At 42.4% G+C, this 25849-nt stretch overlaps 11 protein-coding genes across 12 annotated transcripts; all 11 read right to left on the bottom strand.

The window, feature by feature from the left end:
* Positions 1–19: 19 nt before the first annotated feature.
* LOC108130263 (uncharacterized) lies at positions 20–1470 on the bottom strand. The gene is made up of 2 exons (XM_017248648.3): positions 277–1470; positions 20–216 (listed from the first exon to the last, which is right to left on the bottom strand). The coding sequence occupies exons 1-2, from the start codon at positions 1340–1342 to the stop codon at positions 20–22; spliced, it is 1263 nt and encodes a 420-aa protein (XP_017104137.2). The 5' UTR covers positions 1343–1470.
* An 836-nt stretch (positions 1471–2306) lies between these two features.
* Positions 2307–3849, bottom strand: LOC108130396 (uncharacterized). Its single transcript, XM_017248801.3, has 3 exons — positions 2899–3849; positions 2652–2835; positions 2307–2598 (listed from the first exon to the last, which is right to left on the bottom strand). The coding sequence occupies exons 1-3, from the start codon at positions 3742–3744 to the stop codon at positions 2426–2428; spliced, it is 1203 nt and encodes a 400-aa protein (XP_017104290.2). The 5' UTR covers positions 3745–3849; the 3' UTR covers positions 2307–2425.
* Positions 3850–3928: 79 nt separating this feature from the next.
* Positions 3929–6612, bottom strand: LOC108130387 (uncharacterized). Of its 2 annotated transcripts, none has more exons than XM_017248791.3 (6): positions 6504–6612; positions 5352–5563; positions 4800–5290; positions 4560–4742; positions 4316–4499; positions 3929–4257 (listed from the first exon to the last, which is right to left on the bottom strand). In XM_017248791.3, exons 2-6 carry the CDS (start codon positions 5554–5556, stop codon positions 4070–4072), a joined length of 1251 nt encoding a protein of 416 aa, XP_017104280.2. In that variant the 5' UTR covers positions 5557–5563; positions 6504–6612; the 3' UTR covers positions 3929–4069. The 2 variants fall into 2 exon arrangements, with proteins under 2 accessions (XP_017104280.2, XP_043067522.1); XM_043211587.2 differs by lacking the exon at positions 6504–6612 and adding an exon at positions 6128–6283.
* A 703-nt stretch (positions 6613–7315) lies between these two features.
* LOC108130390 (uncharacterized) lies at positions 7316–8838 on the bottom strand. Its single transcript, XM_017248794.3, has 4 exons — positions 8634–8838; positions 8088–8578; positions 7643–8015; positions 7316–7574 (listed from the first exon to the last, which is right to left on the bottom strand). Exons 1-4 carry the CDS (start codon positions 8821–8823, stop codon positions 7384–7386), a joined length of 1245 nt encoding a protein of 414 aa, XP_017104283.2. The 5' UTR covers positions 8824–8838; the 3' UTR covers positions 7316–7383.
* A 489-nt stretch (positions 8839–9327) lies between these two features.
* Positions 9328–10888, bottom strand: LOC108130392 (uncharacterized). Its single transcript, XM_017248796.3, has 4 exons — positions 10668–10888; positions 10132–10616; positions 9709–10075; positions 9328–9653 (listed from the first exon to the last, which is right to left on the bottom strand). The coding sequence occupies exons 1-4, from the start codon at positions 10858–10860 to the stop codon at positions 9460–9462; spliced, it is 1239 nt and encodes a 412-aa protein (XP_017104285.2). The 5' UTR covers positions 10861–10888; the 3' UTR covers positions 9328–9459.
* Positions 10889–11305: 417 nt separating this feature from the next.
* On the bottom strand, positions 11306–12908 carry LOC108130262 (uncharacterized). The gene is made up of 4 exons (XM_043211659.2): positions 12523–12908; positions 11988–12472; positions 11564–11930; positions 11306–11506 (listed from the first exon to the last, which is right to left on the bottom strand). Exons 1-4 carry the CDS (start codon positions 12728–12730, stop codon positions 11325–11327), a joined length of 1242 nt encoding a protein of 413 aa, XP_043067594.1. The 5' UTR covers positions 12731–12908; the 3' UTR covers positions 11306–11324.
* Positions 12909–12994: 86 nt separating this feature from the next.
* Positions 12995–15937, bottom strand: LOC108130391 (uncharacterized). Its single transcript, XM_070281764.1, has 5 exons — positions 15933–15937; positions 14247–14469; positions 13703–14187; positions 13267–13633; positions 12995–13208 (listed from the first exon to the last, which is right to left on the bottom strand). Exons 2-5 carry the CDS (start codon positions 14452–14454, stop codon positions 13024–13026), a joined length of 1245 nt encoding a protein of 414 aa, XP_070137865.1. The 5' UTR covers positions 14455–14469; positions 15933–15937; the 3' UTR covers positions 12995–13023.
* A 735-nt stretch (positions 15938–16672) lies between these two features.
* LOC108130395 (uncharacterized) lies at positions 16673–18262 on the bottom strand. Its single transcript, XM_017248800.3, has 4 exons — positions 18043–18262; positions 17494–17987; positions 17060–17426; positions 16673–16997 (listed from the first exon to the last, which is right to left on the bottom strand). The coding sequence occupies exons 1-4, from the start codon at positions 18215–18217 to the stop codon at positions 16807–16809; spliced, it is 1227 nt and encodes a 408-aa protein (XP_017104289.2). The 5' UTR covers positions 18218–18262; the 3' UTR covers positions 16673–16806.
* Positions 18263–18690: 428 nt separating this feature from the next.
* Positions 18691–20247, bottom strand: LOC108130394 (uncharacterized). Its single transcript, XM_070282059.1, has 4 exons — positions 19992–20247; positions 19444–19937; positions 19007–19376; positions 18691–18945 (listed from the first exon to the last, which is right to left on the bottom strand). Exons 1-4 carry the CDS (start codon positions 20161–20163, stop codon positions 18749–18751), a joined length of 1233 nt encoding a protein of 410 aa, XP_070138160.1. The 5' UTR covers positions 20164–20247; the 3' UTR covers positions 18691–18748.
* Positions 20248–20576: 329 nt separating this feature from the next.
* On the bottom strand, positions 20577–22442 carry CHKov2 (CHK domain ov2). Its single transcript, XM_017248798.3, has 5 exons — positions 22108–22442; positions 21559–22058; positions 21324–21498; positions 21077–21268; positions 20577–21015 (listed from the first exon to the last, which is right to left on the bottom strand). Exons 1-5 carry the CDS (start codon positions 22280–22282, stop codon positions 20825–20827), a joined length of 1233 nt encoding a protein of 410 aa, XP_017104287.2. The 5' UTR covers positions 22283–22442; the 3' UTR covers positions 20577–20824.
* A 50-nt stretch (positions 22443–22492) lies between these two features.
* LOC108130370 (zinc finger protein 571) lies at positions 22493–25810 on the bottom strand. The gene is made up of 6 exons (XM_017248773.3): positions 25589–25810; positions 25039–25535; positions 24709–24978; positions 23801–24653; positions 23191–23742; positions 22493–23133 (listed from the first exon to the last, which is right to left on the bottom strand). The coding sequence occupies exons 1-6, from the start codon at positions 25718–25720 to the stop codon at positions 22597–22599; spliced, it is 2841 nt and encodes a 946-aa protein (XP_017104262.2). The 5' UTR covers positions 25721–25810; the 3' UTR covers positions 22493–22596.
* Between the last annotated feature and the right edge of the window lie 39 nt (positions 25811–25849).

Raw genomic sequence — 25849 nt, 5'->3', positions numbered from 1 at the left:
CATTAAGGAGAATCCTCGACTAATCGAAATCAAGTACGCCACGGTGATCAAAGAAGGGAAGAAGCTGCTTCATTGCTTTCACATATAGGGGGTTCGTAAAAGTCCTGTGCCTGAAAGCATCGGCTTCGGGCCCGGGAGACAACAACTTGTCCATATTAGAGTCCTTGTCAGAGGGCATCAGTACGGCTACCATGACCCCGTTTGCAGTGACGTATCCTAAGAAAGAAATAGGTTAATTTTTTTTGTTTAGTTAGATATTAGGACTAGGTCAGTTACCCCAGGTGCTGCCTTGGATCATCATCACATGTACATCCCTCAGGGAGGGCACTGGTTTCGAGTAATTCAGTAGCTTAAGGCACTCCGATAGTCGTTCGTGGTAGATTTGAATGAAGTGGTCGAACTCCTTGACCTTGATGTCCAGAGAAGCCGAGGACACAATAACGTACCAGAGGTCCTGGGCTGGACTGCCCCACTTGCAGAGCTGCAAGTCCACAAAGAGGGTCCTGTCGATCTCGCCGTTCTCCTTGTATTTGAACATAATGTTGTTGCACCAGGAATCGCCATGGTTTAAAACGTTGAAAGAATTCTCGTCAACTTCATTTAGCTTCAGTGTCTCCTCGCAAAATTTGGGGGCGTCAGGAGACTTTCTTATGTATCTCTCGATATCGGGGATGCCCCATTCCAGCATTGCCTTAAGGTACTGCGGTTCTCGGATCTCCCTTACTTTGGTTAATAGACCACTGTTTTCCTCGCAGAACATGCTTTTGTTATATCGGGTGTCGTAGGGGCCATTAACTTCGCGGTAAACCGCCGATGCAGCATGGAATTCGGCCAGTTTTCGAAGAACGCATCGCATGTGCACAAAATCGAGACCTTCCAACCGATCAACGTTGCGGAAATTATTCGTTTTTAGGTCCTCGAAAACCATTGTAATCCTTTCGGGGGTTTCTTCGGTGTGGACGCACTTAGGGGCCAATTCAACGTCGATTCCTGCCTCCTTGTAGAGCTTCACGAATTGCGGTATGTGATGCTGGTACATCTCCTTCTCCTTAGGAAACATTCCAATTTGTTCCACCATGGCACCACCTTTGTTGACGTCGAGTCCGGTCTTCAGGATGTAAGATACTTGCTCCTCCGAACCATCTTTGGACAGGTACACAATCACAACCCGGACCATAATAGAGGTATAATTCTCTCCAGGAGCCGTCGCGGCAATCGGCGAGAAACTAATAATTTTTTCAAACTTATCCACATCTTTTTCGAGGATCGGCACAAAGTACTCCTCGTTTATCCACTTCGGTATGAGCAGAAACTCATTGGGATTTACTGGCTTAGACGACATGTTTCTTGTTTTTAATTAAAAAGTAAAATTTCACTCCGTTAGAATAGTGGTATCTGTTTGTGGGTAGCGCGGACCGTTGACTAAAGTTATAGCAAAGTTTGGCCGAAATAAATATGCTTGAAAGTGGTCGATATTCCAGTAATGATTACATGCAGAAAGATAATTTTTTAGGTCGTAGCTGCATAACTAATCATTTTATTTAATGAGGTTTGGGGAATATTGGCGATAAGGAGGACATGCTTATATGGTTTAAGTTAGTATGATTATCTTGCACTTTCCAATAATTACAAGATTAATCTGTATAGCTTTGTGTGGCTACTAAATATGCTTTTAATAATAATGGTAATAACTATTAATTAAAATTCCAGAGCAACCTTCATGTGCAATATTCGACATCTCCGATATCTACGAACATTAATAGACGCAATGTTGACATATGCGGATAATAGAAACCAACTGTTGCCCAACAAATTAATTAAAATTCCAAACAGTTATCCGCCGTTGTGTAGAGACACATGTGTGTATAAATATTCCTCTCTGCTAAACTGAGCAATGCCAATTGAAAACGCTTCATCATCCGACATCGGAAAATATTGGAGGGGCATGTCCAAGTTCGAGGCGTGTGCCAGTCTTGAGGTTCGTCGTAGCTGTGGTCTGATAATATAACTTATCACATGGGAACTCTGAATGTTGGATCTAGTTTTGCGTTTCGTCAGTGATTAGGCCCAAATTCATTCAAACGTAATATTCGGCCAAGCTAACGAAATTAGGAACAATTAGGACGACGACAATGATGGTTTTTCAGGTGGCAACCACCATAAATGATTAGATTAGAATATTATTGGCTAGATTGGGGTCTAAGTGCTTCAAAACGTTGACCCGCAACAGAATGGTTTGCAAAAAATAAATGAAGCATTAGGGTGATTCTTTAAAACAAAGGTACTATAAAAATTACTCATGCGACTCCATAAAATGTGACTATTTTTATTAAATCAGTTTCACGTTGACAAAATATTTGGGATACTTATATACATATTTTTCCAAAATATAGTAGGAGGTATATACTTTATCACTTCTTCGTACTTAATCCAACAGTGACCGCTCCTCCATCCAAGGCAGGATCTCCTTAACCGCCTGAATATACTTGCGATTGGTGTACATGGAGCACTTCATCTTGGAGGCATAGTCGTCATTAACATCGTCCTCAAATTGGTTCATTAACGAGATGGGCATTACCCGTGATACAACAACATAGGCTAAATGGGTTATGACATTATTTTTTTTTTAATTAACCTTCACTTTTACCCACCGGCCAGACCGTTCTTGCTAAGACCTTCCTGAATCTCCTGGAGCTTTGGTAATGGACTCTGGTAGTTTAGTATCTTGAGGCTATCTAGTAAGTAATAGAAATAATATTGGACCATGGTGTCGAACTTGGCCAATCGAATATCCCGTTCGGCGGAGGAGAGAATAGTGTAGTACAGATCATTGGCCTGAAAAGGATACGAATTAGGAAGGAGAATGTAGACAATTATGACATTTGTGTTAAATCTCACTGGTGACCCGTATTTGACCATTTGGTAATCCAGCAGCACGGTGTCCTCGATATTCCCCATATCGTCGAACCGGAACATGGCATTGTTCACCCAGCAGTCGCCGTGGTTGAGCACATTGAATTGCATGGAGTTGGGAGTGTGTAGCTTCAGTACTTCTTCCACGAGGTCCTGCTCCTTTTCCGCCAGTCGCTTGTGGAACCTCTCGCCTATTCGAAGCCTGCGCAGCTGCGTCAGAAAGGCGTTCGGGTCGGACAACTCCCTCAGGATGGGTCCGTTGGCCTTCGTGTAGACTCCTTGTGTCAGTAGATGGCCGAACATGCCGTGCTTCTCCACGTAGACCACCGATGCGGCATGGAACTGGGCCAGCTTCTTGAGGACCTGCTTCAGGCACTTCAGGTTGAAGCCATCGGATCGCACTGCGTTCTTGTAGCCGTCGGCTTTTAGATCCTCCAAGAGAATGTAGTGCACCCCGATCGGGTGGTCCATTTTGAAGGCCCTGGGGCCGAAGCGTATTTTCTTTCCCGCATTTTTGTAAAGCTCTTCGAATTTGGGCAGAACTGTGTGATACATATGGTGCTCTCGCAGGAACAGCTTCAACTGGCTCATTATTTTGGCTTGGAAGTTTCTGCCGTGCTGGGCTTTCAAAATAAAGGACAGCTTCTTCACTGAGAAGTCCTTTAGCTCGACCTTGACACGGATCGGCAGTAGGACCGTGCAGTTACGAAATTGGATGAGGTGGACACTTGGCAGAACGGCCAGGATGCGCTCCCCGCTCTCGAGCATGGACTGGACGGCCTGGTCCACGGAGAGGGAGGTCACCCAGTCGGGGGTACGCGGTACTTTCATGGCCACAACCGACAAATTAAAATCACTATGACAATTTTGGATCAATGAATTTTGGGAGAACAATAAAATAAAAGTGACGCAAGCTTCTGAAAATTTGAGTTCAGTAGATAAAATCTCTATTTTTCTGGTCTCTATTAATAGATTGTGAAGTTAAATAATTACTTGTATAAAATTAAACTAATACTTTTTTTTAATACTTCATGAATTAGCCACCCAAGACAAATATTTATTTAACATTTGTTCATCAACAAAGTGCGGAATATGGCATTAAAATTGCCTAATTAGGGTAAAAGTCCGACACAGCTCACACAATTTCGGGGCGTAATTATTTCCAGTCGAGCAGGCCGCGATTGTCCAACCATGGCAGCACCTCGGTCATCACCTGAACGTACTTTGGGTTGGTGAACATGGCGTTTTTCATCTTGGACTCGTCGTTGATGTAGCTCTCTAAGTTGGCATTGTTCGTCTTATCCAGCATAACGACTGGAAGCACCTTCGAGACGACCATATAAGCTGTTGATAATTTAGAATTATAAATCGGGATAATTTTAAGCCACGAAAGTGATCTCACCTGCCAATCCATTTCGGAACAAGGCAGCGTGCAAGTTCTTCAACTTGGGGAGGGGACGGTGATACTGCAGCAACTTCAGATTCTCCACCAGGTTGTCGAAGTAGTAACGCACCAGGTAATCAAACTTGGCGGTTTTCAGCTCCGGAGCTGCCGAGGACAGAATCAAATAATACAGATCGTTGGCCTATAAAATAGAATTTTTGATTTACTTGGCTGTTAAAAATTCGAATACCCTTCTACCCACCGGACTACCATATTTTCCCACTTGGAAGTCCACAAAGAGGACCTCCTTGATGGTGCCAAAGGCATCGTGCTGGAACATGATGTTGTTGGCCCAGCAATCGCCGTGGTTGAGCACATTGAACTCCCTGGCGTTGTATTGCTGATCTTGGAGAAGGCGATCCACTAAGTAGTCGTCACTGTCAGCCTAGGAATACATTTTAGATTAATTTACGAGAAAGTCACTTGCCGCTTGGTTAATTACCAGTTTCTCATAAATCTTCTGAGCATTCTTCCACTTCTTCAGCTGAGCTAGAAAGGCTCCGGAGGCGTTAAACTCCTGCAGGAGCTGCCGGTTGGCCTCACTGAAAACTCCGACGGTGAACTCTTCCCCGAACAGACCGTGATGTTCCACGTAACAGGCGGATGCCGCATGGAAGGCCGCTAGCTTCTCCAGGACCTTATGCATGTGGTCGAGGTCCAGGCCGGTCAGGCGATTCTCGTTTTTGAAGTTTTTCCGGTGAAGGTCCTCTAGCAGAATGTAGTCCACTCCCAAATCACGATCGACTTTGAAAGCCCGCGGGGCGAATTGAGTAGTTTTTCCGGCATCGGCATAGAGCTGTTCAAACTTTGGCAGGATACTGTGGTACATCTGGTCCTCCTTGTGAAAGAGTTGTAGTCTAGCCAGGATGGCGGCCATTACTTCGTTGTTGTGCTGGGCCTTTAGGACGAAGGTGAGGCTCTTGATGCTGTGGTCTGTGCGAAAATTTTGTTGAATCAAGTGTCATCCAGGATTAAAAGTAATAAGAAACCTTACCAAGCAGCTCAACTTCCACTAAAAGGCGCAGAAAAAGTGAGGAGTAGTTCTCGCCCTCACTGCTACCCTTTTGCGGAGTAACCGAAAGGATCTTCTCAAAGTCCCCGATCTGAGCCTGGACCGCCTTTTCCAGGGTTATGTTGGGCAGCCAGGCGGGCAGGTTGTTGGCGGGAACCCCATCGTGTCCATTTGTGGCTTCAGACATGGTAGATCTGGCAGTAATTCAAAAATTGCGTTCACTCTTTAAATAACTCGGCAAATGGGTCGTATACCTAATGTTTGCAATCGTCAAACATAGGTGGCGCCTCTGAAGGTGCGCCGCAGGTCTTAAGAAAGTAAGCTTGCAGTCGAAGGTTGCTTCACCCCACCCATATATCTTCTACAGAAACTTTGACAAAAGCCTTCCAAGAATTGCATCATTAGACCAAAATAACTTTAATTGCACTATCAAGTGTCTGGAGATTAATTCTTCAGTAAAAGTCCTCCAACTTTGAAGTACTTTTATAAGCAAACGAATGGAAGCAATAGAATTATAAATCAATTAAAATGTATGAAATTAAACTGATAAATTTCGAATTATATTTTATATTAATAGAGATACATGCAATATAGATGTCTTTATAGTTTAGAGATACAAATTATGGGATTGCAGAACTTAAGTGATTCATAGACATTATAGATACTGGGCTCGAGTAATTATTAATTTTTATTTACAAAAGGTAACCATCGCCACTATGTAGTTAGTAAAATAATACTAATTATAATGAGTGGCTTACTTGGAACAATTACCGAACTTTCATTGATTGTGACAATTATCAGGGCGATCGACACTTAATGGGGAACCACCATAAATCCGGTCACATGTCAGTCAATAAAACGCGACTTCTTTTCGATTTGGGATTTTTGTATTACGGAATCGAGATTAAATTAAGATTCTGATTAGCCACTGATTAGAAACCGTCTTTGATTTTGGAAATTCCAAATTTCACCACACCTTTTATTTGTTGAAGGACGTTAAGGACTCGAATGATTTCCACATTACAAAGTAGTGTCATTACTAAAATTAACTGCCATTTGATGGGGCCTTTTATAGTGTCCCGTGGCGCTACCTAAGATACCCCGATTTGGTGATTCACCGAACCCTTGGCCAACCTTTTTCCTTAATTGGAAGTGGAGCGGTATCCGGCTGATGGATCGACTGCAGTGGTCCGGACGACTGACGAGCGGGAAATACGGTACCGCCGTTCTGGGTACCGTCGCCCATGCCCCGATTTGGCTATAAGCAAAGAAAAATGGCCTTATCTCGTGCATTCGATTGAAGTTTATTTTGTAATTCAGTTCGGTTTGCCAAAGCCGGCAAAAATAGTGGCAATTGGCGGTGGAGCGAGCGAGAGCGGAGCAGTGGGCCAGAACGAGAGGTGTATATCAATATAGTGATAGCAGAAAACGCCGTCTATTGTTTGATTGATAACGAACAACTGTTTCATGTTTTTTGCTTCCACTTCTGATTCCCGTTCTTTATCGGTGCACGTATTCCGTTTTGGGCTCGCCATTCGCCCTAATTATAATGTGATTCCTCGTAATTACTGTTTGCTTAGGACATGTGATAGGAGGCGGTGGAGGAGATAGAGATCCGTGGGGTGGGGTTTTTTGTGTCCCACTCAACAAACCATAATTGGTAATCCCACAGACAAGAAACATAAGTAGAAGGCTTTTCAAGTCCAATTTAAAAGCAAAACTTAACAGGTATTGGTAGTTCAACCCAATTATAACTAAATAAACAATACTCGATACTCTAGATTGAACATTTAATTTTCTTCTTTTTATCTTCACGTGATATTCCTATCTCAACCTCGTCATAGGCTCAACCTTGCCGTATTCAAATGGGAAGGTCTGGAGACATTCCCTGGAGACAAAAAAACTGGATAAAAACTAAAAATATCCAAGTAGTAATAGTAGTGGTGGGTTTTATTTGAAATATTTTGAGGTTTTGTTAGTTTATTTGAAAATTGTGATTTATTTGGAGTGGTATTTACTGCAAAGCACCACGATTGTTTAGCCAGGTTAGGATAGCGCTAACATGCTTCTTGTAACGCGCATTGGAATACATGGCCATTTTGAGACCATCGCCATTTTCCGATTCCGTCACAAAGTCCTTGACATTAGCTTCGTCGGTGCGATCCAACAAAACCGGGGGGCAGAGCATCAAAACAGTGTGATAGCCTTATAAGAAAGTAAATAACATTATCAGGCTTGAGCTTTTCGAAGAGCCATAAAGAGCTTTCACCTACCAACACATCCGTATTTCAGCAGCTGGGAGTGCAGGAACCTCAGAGAGGGCGTCTTCTCCGCCGGGTACTTCAACAGCTCCAGGTGCTCGATCAGCTGATCGTGGTAGTACTTGATAAAGTAATCGAACTTACTCAGCTGAATTTCGAATTTCGTCGAACCAAGCAAGAAATACATCAGATCGTGGGCTACACTGGCCAACTTTGGTAACTGAAGATCCACCAGGAAGGTCTCTACAGGTGCCGGAGACTCTTCCTCGTAGCGGAACATGATGTTGTTGGTCCAACAGTCGCCGTGGTTGAGAGCAACAAAGTCGTCTGGATCAGGGGTGTTCATGGAGTACATGAGGTCCACAATTTTGGGCTGAATTTTGTGCTGGAAAAAGAGCATATGGCTATTTTTCGAATCCCGAATATACTACATACATGTATCCTATAAAACACTTACCACAGCTTCACTAAACTCTTCGTAGCCTTCATAAAGAGGTAAGCACTTTAGGAGGTACTTTCCCAAAGTTTCCGCCACCTGTTCGATAGACTCCTTCATGCTATCAGCATAGGTGGGCTGCAAGTATTTCTGGGTGTAGGGTCCCTTGACATGCAGCCTATTGGCGGACGCAGCATGAAACTGGGCCAGTTTCTTAAGCACACACTTGGTGTGGGCCATGTCTAGGCCTTCCAAACGATCGACATTCTTAAAGCCTAATGGCTTCAGGTCCTGCAACAGGACGTACTCATCGGGGGCTGCGATTTCGTAGGCTCTGGCGCCGAACTTGATGTCCAGGCCGGCATCCTTGTACATCTTCTCCAGCTCTGGGATTACCTGAAGAAAAACATCGCGCTCCACGACAAACATGTTGTTCTTCTTCAGGATCTCCCGATACATCTCAAAGTCGTGGGGCGTTTTCAACATGAAGCTTACATTTTCGGTGGAGTGATCTGGCAGAAATAATTATTTGATCGCTTCTGCTGGCATTTGGCGGCGATGACTCACCCTTCAGTTCCACTTCGAAGTGTAGGCGGAGCATTATGGTGGAGTAGTTTTCGCCGGGCTGGAGTCCAGCGACCGGCTTGAAGCTCCTGATGGCCAAATATTCATCCCCGAACCGCTCACTTAGCAGTTTCTCGAAGAGATCGGCTTTCAACCAGGAAGGCAGTGGAACGGTTCCGGACTCCTCAGACATTTTTAGTAAATAAATACAAAATTGCCGGTTGGTGCCTTTATAAGTCGCAAGATTTGCCTTCCATTCAAAAGCTTTGTTCTCTTTAAGAGAAAACACCGGTGTTTGGCGTCTAAAGAGAGCGCTGCCAAAGCTTTATATAGACGGATTTTTACATGTGTTCTGACCAAATAAACTCATGGAGGCACGGCGTATATAAATAAGTACATAACCATATTTGACAAAGTCATGCCATTTGTATAGAATAACAAAGCAAAAGCAATTACGAACACCGATTTTGGCGGAAAAGTAAATAACACAAAGTTCCCATGGAAGATATATGTATGTATCTATATTAGATCATAGATACAAAAGTGAGAAGTCTTTTGAAGAAGACATCCCTTCATCAGGATCTCTGGATTAGGTCTTTTTTTCCCGAATTATTTTCAGTAGGAAACACATTTTTTTTATGTATGAGCTTTGTTAAAAAAGGTCTATTAAATGAAAAACTTGCATTTCAAATGAAATTTTATTGTTGACCACTGCAATGTTACATGATTAGCTAAAAAACAATCACACATCTTATCTCACACCCATTCCAATTCTATCAAGAAAGTTTTAAGTATTGTGTTGAATAGATCCTAGTCTCTTAAGTATCTTTCAGAATGTAGGTTCCAATGCCCCTCTATGCAACAGCCAAGGCAAGAGGACTGTCATATGCTTATGAAAACGAGGATTAAGAAACAAAGATTTCTTAAAGGATGAGTCCTTATCACCCAATACCTTTTCGAAATCATTCCCATCAGAGGGATCGAGCAGAACATATGGCATTATAGTTGAGGCACAGACATAAGCTGTAATAATAACGTAAATTGGTATTAATATACAATATAATTCAAGGATACTTACCCCAGCCATTATATTTGCTTAGTTCATCCCGAATGCTTCTCAAGGTGGGCAAGGGCTTTGAGTACTTCAGGAGTTTTAGGTGCTTGACTAACTCCGAATGGTAGAACCAAATAAAATAGTCAAACTTCGCCGTTTTAATATCCAACTGAGTCGAGGACAACAGGAAGTAGTAAAGGTCCTGAGTCACTGAGCCCCATTTGGGAAGTTGAAGGTCCACAAAGTAGGTGTCAGATATTCTCTTTGATTCGTTGTACTGAAACATTATATTGTTGGCCCATCCATCGCCATGGTTCAGGGCGTTGAAATCATCGGGCTTGACATCGTTTAAATCGCTTACGATATCCAATAATTTATCTGATATAATCCGCTGCGTTGAAGAATTCATTAGACTCATTCAGACTAATTCAGATCTTTAGTACTCACCAAATCTTTTACGTACGGCTCGTGTCCTTTTACCAAATGAACGTGATCCAAAAATATTTTCACACTGCGGTTGCAGAACGCTTCTACGATGTCTTCGTTGCTCAGGAAACCCTTGGTGTATTTTTCAGGGTAGGGTCCTTTCCGTTCCACCCTGACGGCAGAGGCCGCATGCCACTGGGCGAATTTATGAAGGGCATTTTCGGTGTGGGCCTGGTCTAGACCCTGGAGGCGGTCCGCATTCTGAAAGCCTCGTGGCTTAAGGTCCTCCAGCAGGACGTAGTAATCGCCGGCTGGGATTTCGTAGGCTTTTGCCCCGAAGTTGACCTCGACACCCACATCCCGGTACAGCTGTTCCAGCTCGGGAACAACCTCCAGATACATGCCGCGCTCCACATCAAACATGTCTGTTTTCTCAATTACCTTACGATAAGCCTCCGAAGCATGTGGTAGTTTCAACATAAAGCCCTTGGTTACCTGTGAGTTATCTGGACGAAAAAATAAAATAAGTAGATCTCCAATACTTCAAAAGAACTTACCTTTGGTTTCAATATCCAGCTCCACTCTTAGCATAATGGTGGCATAGTTTTCGCCGCTGGGAACTCCAGCTCTGGCCCGCAAGGACTTGATCTGTTTGAAATCCTTTACCTCATGTTTGATTAGATCTTCGAAAACTTCTGGCTTTAGCCACTCTGGAATGTGGACTTCCTTTTGATTGTCCTCTGTGCCCATTGTAGTACTATCTGGTTGACTTCAGCACTTGAACTGGAAAATGCGTCTGAGAAAAGTGTCTCTTAAATACATCAAGGTGTGGGAAATCCCAATTGTGATGAGAATGATAATCCTTATCTGACTTAACAGACGACCAGATTGTTTTGTATTCATTGGGGGCTAATGAGACGGCACTTTGTCCCAACTTTGAGCGGCTGCAGTTTTTTAAATTTAAATTTTAAGCATGACCTAGCGAATAGTTTCGTTTAACTAACGTTACTCGTATCTTAATAGTTTTATTGGCTTCAAATAGCTTTATAAGATGGATTTGGCGTCACGCGAGATGGATTTGTACAATAATAATGTAATCTTGGCAAAATCCCATATGGTATATGGAGTTATATGTAAATAAACCGGACATTTTATTCGCCATACATATATTTATTCAAAAATTTATAATCTAAATCTTTAAAAAAGCAAATATTTCATTCAAGAGCTCCCCGGTGTTTCAACCATGGTAGAAGAGCTTCCATATGCTTCTTGTACCTGGGGTTGGTGAAGATTGACTTCTTGAAGTTGGCATCCTCTGCCATTACATTTTCGAAACTAGCGTCATCTGTGGGGTCCAGCAGTACAAACCCCAATATGCTGGCAGAACATATAAAGGCTGAAAGATCGAGCTAATTGAAGTTCCGTGTTTAAAATATTCGAAAGGGATACTCACCCCAACCACTATATTTGTTAAGAGCCTCGTGAATACTCCTCAAAGTTGGCAATGGCTTTGAATAGTTTAAGAGGGTCAAGTGTTTTACCAATTCCGAGTGATAGAACCAAATGAAATAGTCGAACTTTGAGAGTTTAACATCTAGGCTCGTTGAGGAAATCAAGAAGTAGTACAGATCCTGGGCCACTGTTCCCCATTTGGGGACTTGGAGGTCCACGAAATATGTGTTGGCGAGTTCGTTCTTCCCATTATACTGGAACATTATATTATTTGACCAACCATCGCCGTGGTTAAGGGCGTTAAATTCGTCCGGCTTTGGATCATTTAAGTTATCCATAATTTCGATTACTTTATCCGACACCTTTTTCTGCAAAAAACATAAGATAAGACTTCAAATCAAAATCATTGAGAACCGATTCCTTACCAAATCTTTTATATAAGCTTCATGGCCTTCATAGTTATGAACGTGCTGTAGCAATGTCTTGACGCTGCCGTTGAGGAAAACATCTGTAAAATGCTTGTTTTTGAAGAATCCCGCCGTGTATTTCTCATTATAGGGTCCTTTGGTATCTACCCGAACTGCAGAGGCAGCGTGCCACTGGGCCAGTTTTCGCAGAACACTCTCGGTGTGTGACTGGTCTAAGCCCTTGAGGCGATCTGCGTTTCGGAAGCCTCGCGGCCTAAGGTCCTCCAGCAGGACATAGTAGTCGCTCGCGGGTATCTCATAAGCCTCTGCCCCGAACTTGACCTCCACTCCCACATTACGATACATTTGCTCCATTTCGGGAACCACTTCCAAGTACATTCCTCGCTCTATTTCGAAAATGTCCCTTTCTTCCAGAATCTGTCTATACGCTTCCGATTGGTGCGGCGCTTTTAACATGAAGGCTCTAGTCTGGACTGAATTATCTGAAAGCAAAAGTTGTGAATTTGGTTTCAAAGATCATATTTAACTTCACCTTTAGTTTCCACATCTAGTTCCACTCGCAGCATTACAGTGGCATAGTTCTCCCCAGCGGAGAGCGCTGCCTTAGCCCTCAGGGCTTTAGTCTTTTTGAAATTGGGCACCTGTTTTTTGAGTAAATCCTCAAAGACCTCTGGTTTTACCCAGTCAGGAACTAAAGGATCCCTTCCTACATCCCCATCACTTTTCTTTTCTGGTGGCATCCTGATAAAATTCGGTTACCCAATGCACAATTACTGAAAACTCGTAAAAGTTTGTTTCGCTTAAATACCCCCGGGAGAAGCGAATTTTACTGAGTGATAAGCCTTATCACAAGGTAAACAGACACTTGATCGCATAACAATTGTTGTTTCGAATGACATAACAACTCAATGCACTTTTTGGTTGGCAAAATCTAGTATTACTTTTTCGTAATACATCAAAAGCCCAGCCAATAGAGTAAATAACTAAAATAGGGAGCCACTTTTTTACTTATTTTATTTTAATTAAATAAAATTTATGACAAGGCCCCACGATGTTGCAGCCATGGCAAAATGACTTCCATGTGCCTTTTGTATCTGGGGTTGGTGAATATGGAATGTTTGAAGTTGGAGTCTTCGTGGGCAATTATTTTGTCAAAGTCAGCCTCGTCAGTTGGATCCAGCAAAACATATCCCATAACGCAGGAGCAGCAGATAAATGCTGAAATACAGAGTCGTTTTTAAAAATTAATCCCCAATAGAAAGACAATTCAACTTACCCCAGCCACTGTATCTATTTAAGGCATCACGGATACTTCTCAGACTTGGCAAAGGCTTCGAATACTTCAGTAGTTTCAAGTTCTTAACCAACTCCGTGTGATAGAACCAAATGAAATAGTCAAACTTAGACGTCTTGATGTCCAATTGAGTGGAGGAGAGCAGGAAGTAGTACAAGTCCTGCGCCACAGTTCCGTATTTGGGAATTTGAAGATCCACGAAGTACGTGTTGAGTATCTCGTTTTTGTCACTATACTGAAACATTATGTTATTCGACCAACCATCGCCATGATTGAGGGCATTAAACTCCTCCGCCTTGGGGGTGTTCAGATCATCAACCACATCATATAACTTTTTTGATATACTGGTCTGCAGCAGATGGTACACAGATAAGATTACGACTTATATCTCCTCATGGAGCCCACCAAATCTACTTACCAAATCCTCTATATAGGCCTTATGGCCTTCGTACTTATCGACGTGCTGGAGCAGAGTTTTGGCACTACTGTTGCAAAGAGCATCCACGATTTCCTTCGTTTTAAAGAATCCAGCTGTGTATTTGGGTTCGTAAGGGCCTTTGGTATCCACCCGGACCGCAGAGGCGGCATGCCACTGGGCGAATTTTCGCAGGACATTCTCCGTATGAGTTTGGTCCAGACCTTGAAGACGATCCGCATTTCGGAAGCCCCGTGGCCTGAGGTCCTCCAGCAAGACATAATAGTCCCCAGCAGGTATTTCGTAGGCCTTTGCTCCAAACTTGATCTCGACTCCTACATCGCGGTACAGCTGTTCCAGTTCTGGCACCACCTCCAGATACATTCCGCGCTCCACATCAAATATATCGCTTTTTTCTATCATTTTGCGATAGATTTCCGATTGGTGGGGAGTCTTCAGCATAAAGGCTTTAGTTTGCAGAGCTTTATCTAGATTCAAATGTCCATATAATAACAAAAATCCACTGTGTCTCTGTTTAGAAACCAACCTTTTGTTTCCACATCCAGCTCAACCCTCAGCATTACGGTGGCATAGTTCTCTCCAGCTGACACTCCAGCTTTTGCCCTTATAGATTTGGTCTGCTTAAAATCCTTAACCTCCCTTTTCAGCAGGTCTTCAAATACTTCCGGCTTCACCCAGTCTGGAATCAGGACATCCCTCTCATTGACCTCTTCGTCCTTTGTTTGTGGCGGCATTTTGTTGGACTCTACCACTAACCATACAGCATATAGACAACCCATTTCATACAACGAAAATGGACGCGAAAATTTCTTGCGACAGGCCCCAGCAGGCCCCAGAGCGGATTTCTTACGCTCTCTTACGCTCATCGTTCGTTCATCTTACGCTCATTCTCGCAATAAATGTTTTCTGTTTCTCAGTCTCTAAACGGAGCGCGATGAAGAAGGTTGGCCTGCGCTTCGGTTGATCTTTGTATGTATGCGTGTCACACATTCACATACATGGGTGTATGTGTGCGTGCGATTTCGTTTCGAAGCCAGCGCACAAAATTTTGATTTTTCTTACTTTTAAGGCTTGCTACCCTAACAAAATTCGGGTATTCGTTATTTGATGAAATGACGAAAGAAATTATATTATTTTTTATATTATATTTTTTTATTATTTCAGCATACATTTTTAATTTATTTAGGAATAAGATTAAGTGTTAGTAGTAAAATGTTTTCTGTATATATATTTTTACGAATCATTAAAAATCAATATACTGAGAAAGTGTCAGAGTATATTTCGGTCGGAGTCACTTAAAGCGCCGTTTGCTTTTAAGTTTTTGTTGTTCTGCAAGAGGCTTGTGCATGCCTACTCTAACGATGGAATGATTTTTAGGGGAGGGTGAAGACGGGTGAAGAATTAAATTACTTTTTAAAGTTATTATATATAAGGAAATATATATAAGGAAATTATTAAATTAACGACAATAATTTAATTAAATCTCACAATAACCCAAAATAATAACAAGTGCCTGAAAAATTGTAAACAAAAAAGGTAAACAAGTCCATCAGCTGTTTTCGTGTCTTCACCCTCCCCTAAAAATCATTCCATCGTTAGAGTAGGCATGCACAAGCCTCTTGCAGAACAACAAAAACTTAAAAGCAAACGGCGCTTTAAGTGACTCCGACCGAAATATACTCTGACACTTTCTCAGTATATTGATTTTTAATGATTCGTAAAAATATATATACAGAAAACATTTTACTACTAACACTTAATCTTATTCCTAAATAAATTAAAAATGTATGCTGAAATAATAAAAAAATATAATATAAAAAATAATATAATTTCTTTCGTCATTTCATCAAATAACGAATACCCGAATTTTGTTAGGGTAGCAAGCCTTAAAAGTAAGAAAAATCAAAATTTTGTGCGCTGGCTTCGAAACGAAATCGCACGCACACATACACCCATGTATGTGAATGTGTGACACGCATACATACAAAGATCAACCGAAGCGCAGGCCAACCTTCTTCATCGCGCTCCGTTTAGAGACTGAGAAACAGAAAACATTTATTGCGAGAATGAGCGTAAGATGAACGAACGATGAGCGTAAGAGAGCGTAAGAAATCCGCTCTGGGGCCTGCTGGGGCCTGTAGCAAGAAATTTTCGCGTCCATTTTCGTTGTATGAAATGGGTTGTCTATATGCTGTATGGTTAGTGACTCTACGTAGGTTTAGCACACGAACTGGAAGAACCAAGTCCGATACTCACCTCTTAAATACCCCGCCAGAGACTAATTTAAATTCAGATGATAAACCTGATAAGCTATCAGTTACCCAACAGACTACTATCTGTTTGTTTAAGATCAGTTTGTTTGGGTTCGTTTGTGCAAAAGTGACACAGCAATTATTTTGCATTTGATGTTTGGACCTTTCATTAAACATGGAATTAGTTTGTTTATGTATTTTCGGACAGATAAGACAGAATATGGTTGGCGATCCTTTACATTTTAATTGAAAAAATGATTAAAAATCAGCCTATCAATTTTTGACTTGGATTTTGGATAAAAGCCACTGCTTGTTGGAGAAACTTGGAGGAACTACACTTAAGTAATACCTTTAAATATAATATATTTAATAAAACCCGCCTCATTTCATTAAACGAGCTTTTAAATATCTCGCATCTTGTTATATTTTTTAAATCCCCTTTCAAGATATAGAAAGTTGGTTTGGCCAATTGAAAGCTCTTCGCTAGAAGCTTTTGTCTAGTTGTCTAGTTGTGAACTGCTTTTTGTTTTGATAAACATGTTTGGTATAAGCATTTAATCACTAACGACCGTATATGGCGATTGTTTGTTATGATCGCTGTTGGCCGTTCTACTATCAGCTTTTTAGACTCTGTGAGTCATACCAGGGATCTCTTAAATAAATGCGAATCATAGTGATGTATGCCATATGATTGAACTCCTTTATCGTTCGACACTTAACGTTTATTAATACCTTTAAAAATAATCGCATACAAAAAAGATAGCCTTATCAATTGGAGGTCACACTAAATTCTTACTCAATGGGTTGTTTTGTGGGGTAATTATTGGGAATTTTCTATTCCAAGGCGCCACGATTGAGCAACCATGGAAGGATCTGCTGAATATGTTTCCTGTAGCGGGCATTGTTGTACATTTGCATCTGGAAATCGACTCCATCGGCAGTGTCTCCCAGGAAGTTTTCAAAACTGGCTTTGTCGGTAGGATCCAAAAGAACGGCTCCCATAACGCCAGTAGCAACGGAGTAGCCTAAAAAGTTGCGTAAAAAAGGTTTCGTAAGCTACAAACTTTCCAAATAATCAGAAACTTACCGAAGAATCCATATTTAAACAACGACAGGTGTATATCACGAAGGGTGGGAATTGGCTTTGAATATTTTAGAAGTTTCAGGTGCTCCACAAGGTAATCGTGATATACTTTAATGTAGTAATCAAACTTGCTCAGCTTGTCCTCCAACTTGGTAGAGGAAATCAAAAAGTAGAGCAGATCCTGCGCTACTGTTCCGTATTTGGGAATCTGGTAGTCCACCAGGTAAACCTCTTTAATCTTGCCAAAAGCATCGTACTGGAACATAATGTTATTCGACCAGGAATCGCCATGGTTAAGCACATTAAACTCCGTGGAGTCTACCTTGGAAAATTCCATTAATTTGTCAACGAAAATAGGTTGAAGCGCTTTCTAAAATACAATTTTCAGTCTCATACCATGTTCTTCAAAATTCGTTTCAATATTTAAAAGTACTTACCACCTTTTCTAAGTAGGCCTCATTTCCCTCGTAGGTGGCACACGATCGCACAAACCTTCCGCCCATGCCCTTCATCATTTCCTCCATCATGGGGCGGCTTTCCTCCTTAAAAAAGCCCTCTAATAGAATTTTGGGGTAGAGACCTCGGGTGGCCACGCGGACGGCAGATGCGGCATGCCACTGGGCCAACTTATGGAGGACCCTTTCGGTATGAGCTTGGTCGAGTCCCTCGAGGCGGTTGGCATTCTTGAATCCCTTAATACCCAGATCTTCCAAGGCGATGTAGTCACTCTGGGCATTCTTGAGATCATAGCTCTTCGCACCAAATACTATTTCCACTCCCGCATCCCAGTACATGGATTCCATTTCGGGAACCACTTCACTGTACATGGTCCTTTCAATTTCGAAGATGTTGGTGCGCTTCATCATCTCTTTGAAAGCCTCCAGCTGATGGGGAAGCTTGACCATATATGACACCTGTTTTGTTTTGCCGTCTGGGGGTGGGAGATTCAGAATCACAAAGCTCCTCCCACTGGGTAGCTAACTCACCCTTCAGCTCCACTTCAATGTGCACCCTCAACATGATCGTGGCGTAGTTTTCCCCCGCAGCCGATCCCCTGTCCGCCTTGAAGTTCCGGACTTTGGAGTATCCCTCGACGTTTGCCTTCAGCACATCTTCGAACAATTCCGCTGTGATCCAGTCTGGTATGTTATTCGCCGCCATTCTATTAGATAGTTCGACTTTTTATTTATCACGTATTCGCCCGGGTGCTCTCTGTAGTAAAATGAACAAGGGTGGAGAATGCACCCCCTTTTATAGCCGGAGAAGCTTTCGATTCGTGTTCGATTCCGAAGCGTTCTCCCGATCTTCTCACGAGCTTCATTTTCTCTTCAACAAAGCTTTCGGAGAACATTTATTTAGGAAGTGTTTTGTTCATATATGGAATTGCGGGAAGCTCTCTTTTACGCCGCAGTGACCCTTAAAATTGAAGTGGTCTTTAAACACTATTTTAACCATATATGGAATGGCAAAGACCATACACCTGTTTTTGCACTATGTTATGTTTTTATTTGATATTGGTTGCCAAACTATCTAAAGCTTTATCGCTATCTAAAACTATCTAAAGTCACTACAATATATCCGCCCAATAAAATTTCACGCTTGCTCTCATTGGAAAAACTTTTGTTTAATGAAATGCATTTTAAAGTCTCTGTTGCTGATGTAATAGTTCGATAATAAGTCGCAGAGAAAATCTTAGTCCATATCCAAGGCGCCTCGATTTAGCAGCCATGGCAGGACCACCTCGATGTGCTTCCGATAGCGGGGATTTTTAAACATCTGCGAGTGGAGGTCGACACCGTCGGTGCCACTTCCCACAAAGTTCTCCAAGCTGGCATCTTCCGTAGGATCCATTAGTACAGCGGCCATGCCTCCTTTAGCCACGGCAAAGCCTAAAAAATAGTCCAGAAGTTCGATAACCCATTCATCTTACGATTCGAAAGAGAATCCTACCAGAAGCACCATTCCTGATAAGCGATTTATGAATATCCCGCAAAGTTGGAGGAGCCTTAGAATACTGAAGGACCTTCAGGTGCTCTACAAGATTGTCGTGGTATACTTTGACGTAGTAATCAAACTTGCTCAGCTTATCCTCCAGCTTGGTGGATGAGATCAAAAAGTTGGTCAGGTCCTGGGCAACAGTTCCGTAGTTGGGAAATTGAAAGTCGATTAAATAAACCTCCTCGATCTCACCGTGATCATCGTATTGGAACATAACGTTATTGCACCAAAAGTCACCATGGTTCAGGACGTTGAACTCCGTTGTCTTAACTTTTGAAAACAAATCAAATACCCTGTCCACCAATTCTGGCTGCAGTGCTTTCTGAAAAGAATGAATAATAAATTTTAATATATTTCGTTTTCGGAAACCTTTTGTAATAGTTACGAACCACTTTCTCTATGTAGGCCTCGTTACCCTTAAAACTGGGGCAGCATTTAAGAAACTTTTCACCCATGCCCTTGGAAATTTCTTTCATTATCGGCCGGTTATTTGGGTTGAACATTCCCATTGTACGGGCTTGCGGATAGGGTCCTTTCGTGGCTACTCTGACTACTGAAGCTGCATGCCATTGGGCCAACTTCTTAAGGACCCTTTCGGTGTGAGCTTGATCGAGTCCCTCCAAGCGGTTCGCATTTTTAAATCCCTTCTGGCCCAAATCTTCCAGGACTACATAGTCCGATTGGGCGTTCTTGAGATCATAGGCCTTAGCACCGAACGTTATATCCACACCAACTTCTCTGTACATTTCCTCCATTTCGGGAACTACATCGTTGTACATAAATCGCTCAGTGTCGAATATGTTTGAGTTCTTTATCATTTCCTTGTAAATATCCAGCTGGTGGGGCAACTTAACCATATAGGAGACCTCCTTCTCTTTGCCGTCTATGAAAAATAGAATAAATTATAGAAGCTGTTTACTATTCAAGTTCAACTCACCTTTGAGCTCGACTTCGATTTTAACTCTCAACATAATAGTGGCATAGTTATCGCCAGCTCCCGATCCCATTTCAGGTTTGAAACTTCTAACCTTCACAAAACCATCCACATTTTTCCTGAGCACATCTTCAAAAACTTCCGCAGAAAGCCACTCAGGAACTTTATCAGTCATTGTTTTTTTTAAAAGGGCTGTCGGTTAATATGACTTTTACAATTGAGCAACTTGTGAAGTTCACTGGTGAAATACAACTGCGGGTTGTAATTTCTTTGGTCTAAAGCTGACGAGGAAGGTCTCTTTTATTTGGCCCAAAAGCTTTTAGAATTTTGGCTCTCTCTATCAAGCTTTAAATTCCCTATAACCATCCTAACCAGCTCTAAGCCATTCGCTCTTTCAGATACGTATGCATTATCAAGTTTTGTCCATATATGGTACGTAAATATTTATGTTGGTTTTGAAAAGATTGACTTTTAACGTTAGGGTATATTTTAGAATACGCTAAGGGCAATAAAACTTTTTAAAATATTTTATACATTATAGTTTATATTAAATTTATTTATTTTATATAAATGTTCGTTTGGGTATAAACAAGTGCATACAAAGTGGTTCTTTAGATTACTATGTGGGTGATGATCGAAAACTTGTATGTATTACATTTTGAAGAGTTGATTCACCAAGTGCGTTATCTATTTTCTCTTAAAATATCTCTTAATAAATTGTATAAAGCTTAGATAATTTTATTTCTACAATTTTTGAAATAAGAACAACACGATTACTATAATACTTGATATATAATTGAGCTTTGTTGGAACCTGCTATGAGACTGCATCCAGGTTCACCTTATGTAACCCCGTTCAATGAGCCAAGGCAGTATCTGTTTAATTTGATCGACGTAAGCCGGTTGGAGAAACATCTTCCGCTTGAATGCCGTCGCCTCCTCCGAGTTTCCCATAACGTTGGCAATGTTTGAGTCCAGACACGGCGGGAGTAGCACTATAGGCAGCATCCGCTGAGCGCATATAAATGCTGAAATTACCAAGGAGAATTAGAATAGACTTAGAATAGAAAGAAGCGGAGAAACTCTTACCCCAGAGACTATATCTGTGTAGATGAAGGTGCAGCTGGGGCAGTGAGGGGGCACTTTGATTGTAGCTGAGCATCGCCAGGTGTTCCACTAGCTGCTGATGATAATACTCAATGAAGTGGTCGAACTTTTTCAGCTTAATGTCAAATTTTGGGGAGGTCATTAGGAGGCACAATAGATCCTGAGCAGGAGTACCTAGGAAGGAAAATAAATTAAGTAAGTTATATCTGGGGGATCCAACAAGCTGTACCATATTTCGGCAGTTGAAAGTCCACCAAGTAAACATCTTCCACTTCCCCTAAGTCGTTGTACTTGAACATAAAGTTGTTACACCAGAAATCGCCATGATTCAAGACACTTAACTCCAACGGGTCGTTTCGACCAAACTCTATATTCAAATCCGTCAAAAGAGATGTGTAATTGCTCTGCGGATCAAACAGGTTAACGAATCAAACATGTTTGTATTAAAACTCCGTGAAACTTACTATCAAAACCATTTGGGAAGGATCCAGATCATACTGCTTCATGCACTCCAAAAAGGGAACAGAGAAGTTTATATTAAACTCGTCCAACATTTTTTGGTGCTCGGCCGTAAAATAGCTTTCCCGGATGTCCTTTTCGTACTCCCCTATATCCACCACTCTTTTAGCAGAGGCCGCATGCCACTGGGCCAACTTCTTGAGCACAGCCTCCACCTCAAACTGCTCCAATCCCTGCGTTCTCTCGGCATTCTTGTAGCCCTTCTGTTTCAGATCCTCCAGTAGGATATAGTCACACTTAACGGGCATTTTGGGAAACTTCAAGTGCAAAGGCTTGAATTTCGGCGATATAGGCGTGTGTTCATATTGTTTCTCCAGCTCTGGTACCAGACGATCATACATATCCAATTCGGTAATGAACATGTCGTGAAACGCATGATCGCCATTATCATCGTCGCCAACCAAGGGAATTTTTAGAATATAATTGACATCTTTGGTGCTGTCATCTAAATTAAATGTTTACATTTTAATCAAGAGATCTTAACACAAACGTACCCGTCAGCTGCATAGTTATCTGGATCCGTAGCACGATTGTAAGGTAGTTCTCGCCCTGGCCGGTTGCCGACTTGGCGGCAAAGCTAACGATTGCCTTGAAGTTGTCGATGTACTCCATCAACAACCCGTGAAAAAGTTGTTCGTTTACCCACTGCGGAGTCGTCTGGTCCGTCATTGTTTTGATTTAGCGTTTGAATGAAGGCAAACAGATACTGGGTATGTATTTAAATATACAATCTTTGCGTAAAAGCTCTGAGTTTCACTCTCTTAAATCGCATGACCTCAATATGCATTTCTGAGATACTTGGGTAAGAGGGACTTCATTAAGCATTAAACACAGAAGAGTATTCCAAAACAATAGTGTTTTCTCTCATTCTTCTGAGAATTACGCATCTGATCATACACCGATAGCATCTTTTGATTCCAAAAATATTTTGAATACAAAAACCTTTATTTTTTCTTTGACTAAATATGAACTACGTTGCCTCATTACGATTTAACGTTGTGGATAAAAACATGTCGGCGCAACTTATCGGGGCGGGCAAATTCCTTGGAGCAGAAGGTGCACTGGTAGGGCCTTTCGCCCGTGTGCTTTCGTCGGTGGACCTTCAGCTCGTAGAAAACCGTAAAGCGCATGTCACAGAGATCGCATTTGAATGGTTTCTCACCCATGTGACGCCGCATATGGATGCTCAGTTTGTTGGGAGTTTGCGCTTCCAAGCCGCACAGAGAGCAGAGATACTTCTTTCCCACATTCCTCTTGGCCACATGCATGTCTCGGATGTGTTTGTCCAGGCTAGGCTGAGCCACAAAGGATCGCCAACAATGAGGGCACTGATAGCGGAACCTTCTCTTCCGCCTCAGTGGTGCCTGTTGTTCCGGAATGGTCTGTTGTTTTGTTTGGTGCTGGGTGGCCAGGTGCTGGGTCAAATTATCCTCCCACATAAATTTGAACCCACAGCGCGAGCAGATAAATTTCTTTTCATTGTTCCGACATTGGGTGATCAGATGCTGCTCCAGAATACCCTGAAAGAAAGATTCACCTCAGATTTCAACGTTTTGGGCAAATTAAGTTGCTCTTACCTTATCCACAGTTTTAAAGATGCAGTGCTCGCAGGCATATGGCAGCTTATCAAAGCTGTGCAGGGAGTACTGATGTTCGTTTATGTCTTTTCTACGCCGGAAACTGAGCTGGCACAGATCACAGTAGTAGCTTCTGCCTGAGGAGCTCTCCTTGTCACTGTCATCGGTGTCGTCTATTAGCATTTCGAAGCCAGCTTCCGTGCTTATCATGTAGGCCGATGGCTGATCACTGTGGCCCTGCATGGAGATGTGTCGCCGTAGATCCACCACGCTGATAAACTGGATTTCACACAGCTTGCACTGGATACTTTTCGGCCTAGACGGCTTGGCGGCATCTGCCAATAGAGTTTCTGCCAACGGCAGGTCATCTCCACTAAATCCATGGCGTTTGACGTGCTTGTGCAATAAGGCGGGCCGGTAAAAGGTGCGAGTGCACCAACGGCAGGGAAATAGTTCCTCGCTACCTTCCCGGTGCACCATTAACTTGTGCTTGGTTACGGCACTCTTGTCCTGGTAGCTACGAGAGCACTGATCGCAATGGTAGATCTCTTGCTGAGGGGTAAAGGTTGTATATTATAAATTGATATGTGCGAAGTAATTAAATATCTACCTTGCTCTTATGTTCGGCAAGATGGGCGCGAAGATTCCTGCGCCAAAAAAAGCGTTGTGGACACTTGTCACACATGAATCGCTTAAGGGTATTTTGACACAGCTGGCTGGTATGGTGATCCAGAAGATCGGCGTTCAAGAACCTGGAATCGCAACGCAGGCAGACGTGTGGAGCGTCTAACCAGTTGTGCTCCTGAAGATGGTGCTTGTGTAATTGATATTTTCGCGGCCACCTAGCATCCGGATCATTGCACAGATCGCAAACATAGCTACGTCTCACCACGACATCCTCACCATCACCATCACTGTCTGTATCCGAACTATCCAGACTCATTTCGTAACGAGCTTGATTTGTGATGGAATAATATCGCCCATAAACCCCCATTCTCAAATCTCTCAATATTCGACGCTTCAAGCCCTCTGTCGTCGACTCTACAGCGGTCTTAAAGAATCCCTCGGCAATTCTTTCAATCGGTTCCCCATGTGCATTGAAATCAAAGTCAGTTGGATGCGCTTCTAGATGATCTCTTAACTGGCGAAGCTTTGTAAACCGTTTCAAGCATATCATGCACTTAATTTCCTTAGCCCCATTGGGCTCACATCGATGAAGATCAAATCCATTGACGCGTCGGTTGATCCTTGATGGCTTTGGCAGTACAGCTGCAGAAACTCTTGACGCAGAAGCACCGATGTTCTGATCCTCTTCGACCTCCTTTCTTCCTGACTGACCCTCTTCTGTGGAATGCTTGCTATGCTTGTGCTTGATGAGACTAATGACGTATTTGTAGGACTTTGTACACTGATCGCACTTATAGTAGTTGTCGGAGCTGCTGTTTTCATCTTCATCCGAGAGCCTGCAATAAATTATCTTAACAAAATTTCGAAAAAACATTTACTTAATCGGCTTACACTACGGTTTTGATGAAGCTGTGCACCAAGGTGTCGCTGTTGGTTTTCTTTCGTTGCGAAGAAGTTTCTGAAGTAGATGCGGGACTGGATGGGTTTGCCTCAACGGTCGTTGGTGTTGGTCGGCGAGAGATTTTATATTTTTGTAGGTATGTTTTGGAGGGCAGCAGACTAGCATTGTGTTCATTTTGGTTGTGCTTCACCAACTCCAAAACATACTTGAATGAGTTGTCGCAATGATCACACTTATAGTAGTTTTCATCTTCGTCCAACCTATTAAAAAGGAGATATATTTTTACAAAATAAAAATGAATAAAAAGCCGTGGAACCTACTCAGTTCCTGGTTTTCCGGGCGCACCATGGTCCCTCTGCCTGTGCCGATACAGATTTGTTACATATCGAAAGGCCTTGTTGCAGATACTGCAAATATGCAGCTTTTGAACAGAAAACGACAAGTGTTTGCGGTGCTGGTGAAGCGGTACATCGTCCTGGTCTTCGTCAGGATCACTGTAATGTGTAATACGCCTCTTGGCAAGGTGAGGACGTACGAGAGGGTCTTTCCTGGAGACGGGAGGTGTATGGTCTAGTTCCTCTGTTTTTATTGTTACTCCTTCGATATCAACCAGGTGGATAGGAGTCTCATTGAGGCACTCCAGTGCTTCGAGTCCTTGCGACTCATCGCCTCGATCCTTAGCTGCGTCATCTAACTTCTGCATCCACAGATTATGAGTCTCTCGAGCTAATATCACTAATTCATAGGCCGTTTCCAGTTTATGGGAGCACACAGCGCAGATCCACTGGGGCAATTTCTCGATCAAAAGTGCAGCCACCTGTCAAGGGAATTTATATTGTAGCAATTGAAGCATATAAACAATTCAGCCACCTCAATTCTGGTCAGTTCTGTCAATAACTGCACGAAAGTCTTCCCGGCGTACTTTTCCACGGGCGTTTCGATCCAGTATCGCCCCTCGGTTCCGCCACATATTCTGCATGTCCTGGTCATGTTTTGGCTCATCCACTTCAATCCATAAGAAAATATGTAAACAAATAAATTCGTAACAAAAATAGGCACCCAAACAGCTGATACACTAAAAATAAGAGTGACCAGCTTTAGATAGCGGCAGTTATCGGGAAACAGTTATCG

This window comes from Drosophila bipectinata, chromosome 3R, assembly GCF_030179905.1.
Source record: "Drosophila bipectinata strain 14024-0381.07 chromosome 3R, DbipHiC1v2, whole genome shotgun sequence".
NCBI lineage: Eukaryota > Metazoa > Arthropoda > Insecta > Diptera > Drosophilidae > Drosophila > Drosophila bipectinata.
This window is presented reverse-complemented; position numbering and strand designations above follow the sequence as displayed.